Source organism: Perca flavescens, chromosome 3 (assembly GCF_004354835.1).
Source record: "Perca flavescens isolate YP-PL-M2 chromosome 3, PFLA_1.0, whole genome shotgun sequence".
In the NCBI taxonomy this organism is placed as follows: Eukaryota; Metazoa; Chordata; class Actinopteri; order Perciformes; family Percidae; genus Perca; species Perca flavescens.
Window position 1 is genome coordinate 36,846,303 of NC_041333.1, and position 10,008 is coordinate 36,856,310.

Sequence of the window (10,008 nt, forward strand, 5' to 3'; positions counted from 1 at the left end):
TGTCTGTCTGTGGGTTTTTTCAAATATTTAAACAGCGACGAGGCAGTTTCATCTGACTTTTTTTTCAAAGGTAAATAGCTCAACAAAATGTCTTCAAATTAGCATTTTTTTCATTTCCTGAAAAGCAGTAGTTTTGGACATACAAGGTTTTCGTCCGACAGCGACGATATGTAAGAGAGCCTTTAATTAGTCATGTTGTCATATGCACATCAATTACAGAAAAGAGATCATTGAAATTAAATTCTTAGATCCCGGGCTCCCTCCAACAACGTTCATTAAATATGTTTAAAAAGAAAATCATTAAAGAGAAGAGAATCCAAAACTTAAAAGAGTGCAAAGTTAAAATACGAATCTGAGTATAATGTGTAAAATATCAAAAATAATATATATGTTAGTGGTTGACAGGTATTACAAAGCAAGCATATAACTTTATCTTTGAAGAAAGAAAACATTAAAATACAGCATCTGTCTCTGATCAGGTTCAGGAATCAGATTCAGCAGAACCACATAGGTCTGGTCCGGGTCTGGGTTTTGTTTAAGGTCTGTACAGAACTCTAGCTGTTACACATGGGGGGTGTAAAGATTACCAGCATCTTTGATTCAGTGATGCATTTAAAGTTTTCCCTGCCGTTATACCCAAGCCGTTTTGCGCAGCACCTAAGCTGAATTAATATCAAATTAATGTTTGCTCTAGCTTTTCTAAATCTCACTATTCTTCACTCGTCTCAGCTTCTGTTTTCTGCTGGCCTGGAAACACAAGACAGTAAACATGGGTTGTTATTGGTCTCTTCTAACTAAATATTTAATGCTAAATACTTGATTAATTGAACCCAAGCTTCCCCTGAATAAAGATGTGCAGTACCTTCGAGGTGACGCAGAGGGCAGTGATGAGTGACATCATACCCAGCAGGAGGACAACAAGTCTGATGATCAACTCGGTTAGAGGAGCTGAAACAGATTTAAAATCGTCACTGTCTGATCATTCTAATCAAAGGTAAAGCTGCCAATTTTGTCACACATATTTGATCTGAATTAGACAAACCTTGACTGTAAATTGTGTTAAGAAAGTCAGTGTGACATTTCCTTGTTTGACTCAGATTCTCTATGAAGTTACCTGCAGGAGTGAGATGGAGCGGCCGGCTCTCAGAAGAGAAGTTATTGGAGAAAACATAGAGGTGATAAACACAGCGGTACTCCCCTCGGTGGGTGGAGTCTGCAGCAGAGAACAGGAAGTGGGCCGTGTGATTGACAGCTGGCAGGGTGTAGTTCTGTGCCTGGTCAGGGGTGGGGACGATGAGCTTGAAGGAGCCTCCTGGGTACTGTGGTCTGACGGAGCACCTGATGGTGAAGTTGGAGCCCATGAGCACCTGGAGCCTCCGCTGCTTGGCCTTGTAGACCGCGTCAGGGGAGGGAGAGGGGGAGATGTTTGGCTGAGCCAGCAAACCTGTAAACGAAATAGGAGATTAAACTAAACTAAGCCAAGAAAATAGAGCCCAAAGAACTAAATCAATGGCATGTCATCCATCGTGTTTCTGATCAAAGTGACATCAATCTCCTCCGGGTGAAATGTTCATACATCAGGAACCAGACAGGTAGAGAGATCTTTAAATTCTAAAATACTCATCTATTTTCTTAACTGCTCATCCTGCTCTCATTGATCTGGGCAACGCTTATGAACGGATTCATGTGATATCGTACAAAAACCATATGCACAACAATTAGTATGATATCCTACGAAATTAAGCAACCGCCGACCCATCACATTACGACCGGTCACATGACAATTAAGTTTAGTGGTCTTTAGAGTTAAATTCAGCCGAGAAAAAGATGACTGTGAGCCAGGTACAGATCCGCTGAGGCGGACATTGCAATTGAGTTTAGCCGAGAAAAGGTGGCCGTCATTCCGCAATGACAGTTAAGTTTATACACCAAAACAACTAGTTAGGATTATAATAAAGATTGTGGTTTGGGTTAAAGCACCGGTTCCATTAAGTAGTAATTCCAGGACATGAACATCCGTTTGCTGGGTGAAAGTTTTGAGTTTTAGGAGCCAAACATCCACCCCAACTAGAGGGTGACACGGGAATCAATTTTTCAAATTGTCACCCTCTAACCCCAACCTCCTCCCTACGAGGATCTTCACTCTTATACAGCAGCAGTCAATGTGGTGCATACAGCAATGAATGTGTGGAATACATACAAATTACAGTGCATTACTTTTCATATAGCTGTATGTACGAATGGTTCATGAGAACAGCCTGATCTGGGTCCAGGTTGCGATGGCAACAGGCCAACCAAAGCAAAGTTACCGCCTTTTTAATAGATGTCATTAATGGTGTTACCTGAGCAGGTAATTTCCAGGAAAGAAGAGCTGTACGTATTGTCGGTTGTCACACATTCCTTCACTGCAGATTTAGACTGAACACAAGACGAGTTGATCAACCACACAGGATAGTCTGAAGGTCCACTAACTTTTGCACTGTAATGAATACTTTTTGGAAAAGCAGAACCACAGTCCAGTTGTCGACACACTGCATCTGCAGACATCCGGTTCCATTCAAAACCCAAGGCTTCCACTTGTCTCCACTCTCCGTGGTTTTTCATCTCCAATTTACCAGCACAGCGGCTGGGCTCTCCCACCAACCTGATATAATCTGAACCTGAGCAGAGACATGACAATAATTAGTAGAGGAATACAAGCCAGTGCAGCAAATCAAAGCTACAGCTCCTCTTCTACCTGAGCAGGTGAGTCTAACAGCTTTGCCAGAAGAGCAGGTGTTTCTATCTGAGCTGTCACAGTCCAGCAGAGCAGACTCATGGCCTCTACACTGGAACTCTTTGGTCCATACTGGAGCCTCCATGTCTCCATAGAGCGCCCCCTGGAGGACTGAAGGAGACCCACAGCCAAGCTCCCAGCAGACCACCTCTGCATCCTGCAGGTCAAAGTCATCTTCACACACTGAAGACCACGGCTGGGTAGACTGGGTAGACTGGGTAGACTTTACTTCCAGTCTGCCTGAACAGAGACCCGTCCCGTTCACCAGCCTGACAGCCTCAGAGTCTGGAAAGTGTCAGAAAAAGAACAAAGATGAATGATTGTAAAGATTTATTAACAAAGAATATGTTTACGGCGTTACTCTCTAACTGGGACGTTTTGGGACTGTTTGGTGGGATTGTTGGAGCAAGACGATTGGGATTGGTTTTAAGAAATGCAAACAACCCAGAGAGTTGTTTTCTACTATTCCAGAATGTATTTGTGGTGTCGCCAGACCTTACTCCAGAGCGCAATCTGGCAATGTGAGACTAGCCAGTAACAAACGTACTTCTCTATCCTTTAACAGTTTAAACAACAGATGTGTGACAGGTCGAGACACTGGAAAGATTATCATAAAAAGCGTTACCTGAGCAGGTTATCTCTATGGTGGTAGTGGAATATTTAAAGTCTTTAAAACATTTCAAGAGTGAAGATGCATTACAGTCAGATGTGATTCCCCAAGATTCTCTCGGGATCTGGTTTTGCTGTTTGATTGAAAGAGCAAAGCCACAGCCCAGCTCTTCACACACCGCGCCTGCTAATCTCAGGTTCGGCCTCCAGGCAGCCGCTGGTTTCCATTCGTCCCGGTGTTTCATCTCCAGTGTGCCATCACATCGGCTGGCTCCTCCAACCAGCCTGACAATACCAGGTTCTGGGTACAAACAAGACAGAAACTTTGGTAACACTTCATACTTAAAGAAACCATCTACCTTCATGTGTTAGCATTCAGGTTTTAATGTTAAGTTGTTGACATTAAAACCTGTTGTAAGTTGTTTTCAAGTCGGTCAAGTGAAAAACAATGCCCGAAGTAAAAAATGCTGGCCCCTATACAAATTGTTGTTTTTTCGAAAAAGAACATTTAAAAAAAGTTTGAAAAAAACATTTAAACTGAAAACAAACAAAAAATTTTTTTAACTTTGACAAAAAAAAACTTTTAAAAACCTGCCAAAAAAGAGCCAAAAATGAAAACGTCAAAAAACCAAAGCGTCTAGCACCAACTCAATTCTTGATTGGCCAGCGGAGTTAGAGTTGTAGTTCTGTAATGGCGGCAGAGAAAGATGCGAGCAAAGCTATTCGGTCCGTTGTGACAATGCTGCCGAATATCCAGAAGTTAAAGCCCAAGAAAGAACAATCTTTTCTGAGTTGTGTTGGTGGTCATGATGTTGTGGCCCTCCTCCCCACGGGGTTCGCAAAAAGTTTGATTTTCCAGCTTGCTCCGTTAGTGGTGAAGGAGTTGGCTAAGGCTAACGCTAGCGATGCTAATGCTAAATATAAGCCTTGTCGGTCTCCCCTCTTGTTGCACATGCGCATGACATATGTCACGACCAAACGTTAGCGCATGGTTAAGGCAGATCCAGAGTGGCTCTGGGCAGATCCAATAGTTTTAAACTTCAACAGAGAACCCGCCTTCAAGGAAGTTAACACTTGTCAATGGAGAGTGGCCAGACTCTCTGTACTAATGAACTGGACCAGAGTCTGGTAGGACCAGGCTAATGGACCAGAGTCTGGTAGGACCAGGCTAGTGTACCAAAGGCTGGTAGGACCAGGCTACATCGGTCAACCCCTATTGTTAAACCCTGGCATTACATTAAACTGTCATAAGTGGTTGGTTTTTAAATTGGCTGTCATGAGACCATTATAATTGTGTCATCAATATTTTCTTTGACCTTAAGTAGAGTGAAACAATTTGGACTTGTCATAAAGATGTCACAAAGTTTAATTACACTGTCAAATGCTTTTGTACGTTAACAATGTCATGAATATCTTCTTTGACTTCATGAACTGAAACCATTTGAACTTTTCATTAAGATGTCATGAAGTTTATATGACCAGTTTGACAAGAGTGAATGCAGTACTGAGGTGATTTATTAAGTTTTTAACAGATAGCTTTAGGTTAGCTACTTGTTGTAACCGCTAACTGTAGTTAGCTGCCCTTAGCTATTAAGCTTGTTTTGCTGTAGGCTACACTGTATTCCCTTGTCATCAAAATGGCCTTTGAAGACTAATCAATGTGTTACCCCCTGCTTAAACCGAACCGCTAACATTACCATTTTAACAGAAGGGGAAACACTTTTTGATGGGGGGAACAGACTTCACCACAACACCGGTCCAACTAACGTTAGTTTACTGTAATTAACTGCTGTTAGCTAATGTTTGTTGGACCGGTGTTGTATCAAAGTCTGTTAGTGGTTACTTTAGCAAAAAGTAACGTTAGCCTAAAACTATCTATCCAAAACTCTGTACTCAATTGACACAATTATAATCATAGAATGTAAAAAAAAAAAAAACTCACGTTAAAAAATCCAAACTTCACAGCAGAAGTAAACATGTTTACAGCCTTTGACAAAAAAGGTTTTGACCTCTATAGGTAATTCCCCCCTTAATGACAACTGTACAGGGTAGGATTTGTTTTTAATAATTCACCCGTTTAGTTCAATTAAATTAAGATGCATATGTACACAAGGTACAATAAGGTATTTTAGAAAAGTATCCTAACATCATATATAGGCCTACATATTTTTATTTTTTTAATCTTTATTTATCCAGGTAAGTTGATGACAACAGTTACACATTCATGGAAGCTGCCCAGTATAACCACTTTCTGATTTGCTGGCCACTGAGCACTTAAGGTGGTGGTAATGAGGAAAATCGTTTGGAAATTCAGCGAGAAATTATTACTTTAATTGTGGATAAACCTCCTGCCTGGATAGACACACGTGCATAAGGAGGCGCGGCATGTCCGTCCCAGAATGGCAGCAGCGCCAACGTATCGCGCCAATGAACAGCAGCGGCCAATGCGGTATAATGCTCTCATCACAACCAATGTAAAAACCAACAACTTATGGCAGTTTAATGTAATGTTAATACATAATAAACTAAATAGTTTATTTAACTTTGATAATTAGGCCTGCTATGACATATTTATGACAGGTTATGTTGTCTTGCTTAATGTCAAGTTGTCATAACAGAGACGTAGCTTCTAACAAAACTGAATGGACTTAATCCAAACAGAAATTAAGTAATGTGACAGGTTGCCAGTCAATCACAGGGCTGTGACATAGAGACACATTCACACCTCACACATTGGTTGATTGATTGATTTATAAATGTTTCCTCTTCTACCTGAGCAGGTGAGTCCGGCAGCTTTGCCAGAAGAGCAGGTGTTTCTATCTGAGCTGTCACAGTCCAGCAGAGCAGACTCATGGCCTCTACACTGGAACTCTTTGGTCCACACTGAAGCCTCCATGTCTCCATAGAGCGCCCCCTGGAGGACTGAAGGAGCCCCACAGCCAAGCTCCCTGCAGACCACCTCTGCATCCTGCAGGTCAAAGTCATCTTCACACACTGAGGACCACGACTGGGTAGACTGGTTAGACTTTATCTCCAGTCTGCCTGAACACAGACTAATCCCGTTCACCAGCCTGACAGAGTCTGGAGAGAGAGAGAGAGAGAGAGAGAGAGAGAGTAACTCATGTTATTGTTTGGCAGATCAAATAACACTAAACCAAATGAGACACATCCTGAAGTTATTTGTTAAACTGCTTTCTGACTTTACCGCTTTTAAATGATTTCAATTTCATGTATAGAGAGAGAGAGAGAGAATATATTAAATTTATCTCTTCAATCCAATGTACATTGCTGAGTACAGGAAGTGTAGTCTAAAATAGTTCAAATCTTCTGTTCTTCATCTGTGTGTTTATCAATTACAGTTTAGATCCTGCACACATGGTCCATATTCTGTCCTTCGCCACAGTTACAAAGAAAGAAACTGAACTGTGTAAAGGTACCGACACTGACCTGAACAGGTGATCTCCAACTTGGAAGAAGACAATTCTGGGTTTTCAAATAAGTGTACATAGTCAGCCAAGCATAGACCTTTAGGGAAACCTCGTATTGTTCGTTGTGAAACAACAGAACCACAGTTGAGCCGTCTACACATTTTAGCTGCCGTTGCCAGGTTCCACTCATAGTGGTCATCTACTGGTGTCCCATAAGGGTCATGCAATGCTGTCCCGTATGGGTTATTCTGGTCATTCACTGGTGGTTTCCTAGATGGGTCATACTGGTCATTCACTGGTCGTGTCCCATATTGGTCTACAACGATGCGCTGTGGGCCGATATGGGACTTAATTGGTTTATGCTCAAACCTTCTGAAAGGCTTATACGGCGATTTCCACTCTCCCTGGAGTTTCATCTCCAGTCTACCAGCACAGCGGCTGGCTCCTCCCACCAACCTGATGTTATCAGTCACTGCTGAACATAGACACAAACATCAGCACATAAAGTTATTTCTATTTATAAAAGAAATGGGAAAAAAAAGTAATTGGTTTCTCGTTCTTTTTTTTACCTGAACTGTGTGTGTCTTCAGCCCAGAGCGCTGAGGAGAGGACAAGAAAAAAAGATGACAATAAAGAGTTTTAATTTAGCAAGGAAAAGGGAAACTTAAATTCCTGAATCTTCAGCTATAATGTGCTAATTATGTTTGTGCTCTTGTCGAACAAAACAGACTGGCCAAGAACTGTGTGGCTCTGCAGCTCTGGGTGATTTTTTCTACTTAAATAGAAAATAATATTTATTAGTTACCTCCTCATATTTTTACAGCTTGTCGCATCGTTCACATAAAGCTTGCATTACAAACGAGATAAAGTAATAATAATAATAACTTTATTAATATAGCACCTTTAACAGACTGTTAACCTTTTGACAGACAAAGCAAAGCAAATCAAACAGAGAGATCAACGCTCTGTGGTGTTTTAAACCCCCAATGTCTCCTTCCAGGCAGCGCTGCGACCGTTGACTTCAAGGCACCTAACCATAACCCTAACCATAACCATAACCATAACCATAACCATAACCATTGCCTAATTCTAGTGTCTTCCAGGCAGCGCTGCCTGGAAGGAGATGTTGGGGGCTTAAAACACCGATAAACGAGCTCAACAGTGGGGCCAAACAATAGCAAGGAAAAATTTGGGTAAAAAAAACATGACAAAAATGAATTTATAACATATAAATGCATGCAATAAAATAAATGAAAAATCAAGAGCAATAAAAGATTTTTAAAAAGAGACAACTTCACATGAAAGCAAGTCTATAAAAATAGGTTTTAGGAAGTAATTTACAACAGTTCACCAAGGACCCTTTGACTTGGGACTGCAGGGCCAGGAATCAAACCACCATCCTTCCGAATGGTAGGCGACCCCTCTACCAACTGAGCCACAGCCCTTTAGATTTTAGACATCAATCATCAGTCAACATCACTGCTATGTAGCTAGGAGCTTTGATCAATGAAAATTGATCAGTCAAATCTTAAAATCAATTCTAAAAGGAACAGGAATCCAAAGGAGCGAAACCAGGATTGGGACGATGTGATGTTATCATGTCATGTTGTTACTAAAAAATAAAGGGTAACACTTTAATTTAAGGTATCTATCTACAAAAGAGTGGCATGACACTGTTATGAACCAACCCACTCTCACGGCAGATTGTGAAATGGTCACGTTATTTAATCTATTTGATTTGTGTACACGGACACGTTTATCTCGTTTGATAATAATCTGGTGGTCAGCACGTTATTAGAACTAATAAAATTATAACCAATGTATTTCAATGGGAAGCATCTTTTGTGATCACAGTACGACTACGTAAGCGAGTAGTATGAAAACGCCAAAAATCTGCGCAGGAAGGGTTGCTTGGGGGGGTGGATGGGTCAAACAACACAAGACTTTCACCCCGGAGACCGAGGATCGTGGCCCGCATGTGGCGTTTCCTTTCCCCGTTGTTCTTTTCCTAAACACAACCGTCCCGTTGTTGTCGCGCTTCCCCAGAGACCGCGGCTGTCTCCCGGCGTGTGACCTTTCCTTTCCCCGTTCTTCTTTTCCTAAACCCAACCTCCATATGGATGCTTCCTATTATGTGCTGACCACCACGAAAAAAAGACATAAACGTGTCCGTGTACACGAATCAATAGATTAAAAATAACGTGACCATTTCACCAACTGCCTTGAGACTATGTTGGATGAACACATGACACTGTCGTGACACATGAACCCAAACCCTAACTCTAACTCTAACTCTAACTCTAACTCTAACTCTAACCAAAACCATTACCATAACTTGTCATGACAAAAACCGAATGACACTAAAAAAATAAATAAAAACTTAAAGTTTATGACACGTTCATGACAGTGTCATATCACTCTTAGTAGATCTGTATCTCTGTAGATACCTTCAAGTAAAGTGTAACCAAATTAAGTCCCCTTAAAAACAAGGAAATGTTTCTCCTACACAGGCATTTTTAGGTGGAGGAGAGTACTTTACTTCAGTAAAAGTAACAATAGCACACTGTAGAAATACCCTCTGCTCTCTGCGTCACTTATCCATCATTAAACCAGAGTCCTACCTGAGCTCCAGAGAGACACAAAGACAATCAGCCCTCTGGGATCCATGTCCACTCGCTGATCCTGTCGCTGAGTCTTCTCCGTGTGCTGTCTGTCGCTTCTCTTTATCAGGACAACAGTCAACTCTAGCCCTCCGACGCACTTCTGCTCTTCCGCCTCTACTTCAGGCCTTCATAAAGCTGTAATGTGGGCTGGTTTCTCTCAGCATGAAACACCTCATTTGGTGAATTATGTAACTAAAAAATAAAAAACTTAATATTCATACTTAATAGTCATACTTTTCATGAAGATGTGCTGAGTGATGTTTATCTGAATTCCTGTGTTGAGCAACAGCATCAGTCGTTCATGTTCAGGTTTCAAGGCAGCCGGCGATACTGCTGATGAGGTTGATTAGGTTAATGGTTTCCACTGTGTGTTTGTGACGAGGACAGATGTGCACAAAGATATTGAGACATGGCTTCTTTAATTTGGTTGTTCGACAGTTCAACGCACAATTTATTATTTAAATTATTATTATATATATAGCAGAAGCATATCTTGTTTTTAAAACAACATATGACTATGATTTTGTATTGA

At 41.2% G+C, this 10,008-nt stretch overlaps 2 protein-coding genes across 2 annotated transcripts; both read right to left on the reverse strand.

Annotated features, from left to right (window-relative positions):
* Window positions 1-338: 338 nt before the first annotated feature.
* Window positions 339-2,861, reverse strand: LOC114552938 (scavenger receptor cysteine-rich type 1 protein M130-like). The gene is made up of 5 exons (XM_028574032.1): window positions 2,738-2,861; window positions 2,343-2,660; window positions 1,115-1,444; window positions 863-948; window positions 339-747 (listed from the first exon to the last, which is right to left on the reverse strand). The coding sequence occupies exons 1-5, from the start codon at window positions 2,859-2,861 to the stop codon at window positions 700-702; spliced, it is 906 nt and encodes a 301-aa protein (XP_028429833.1). The 3' UTR covers window positions 339-699.
* Window positions 2,862-3,341: 480 nt separating this feature from the next.
* On the reverse strand, window positions 3,342-9,552 carry LOC114552827 (scavenger receptor cysteine-rich type 1 protein M130-like). The gene is made up of 5 exons (XM_028573917.1): window positions 9,435-9,552; window positions 7,383-7,412; window positions 6,833-7,285; window positions 6,158-6,466; window positions 3,342-3,686 (listed from the first exon to the last, which is right to left on the reverse strand). The coding sequence occupies exons 1-5, from the start codon at window positions 9,478-9,480 to the stop codon at window positions 3,343-3,345; spliced, it is 1,182 nt and encodes a 393-aa protein (XP_028429718.1). The 5' UTR covers window positions 9,481-9,552; the 3' UTR covers window position 3,342.
* Window positions 9,553-10,008: the final 456 nt, after the last annotated feature.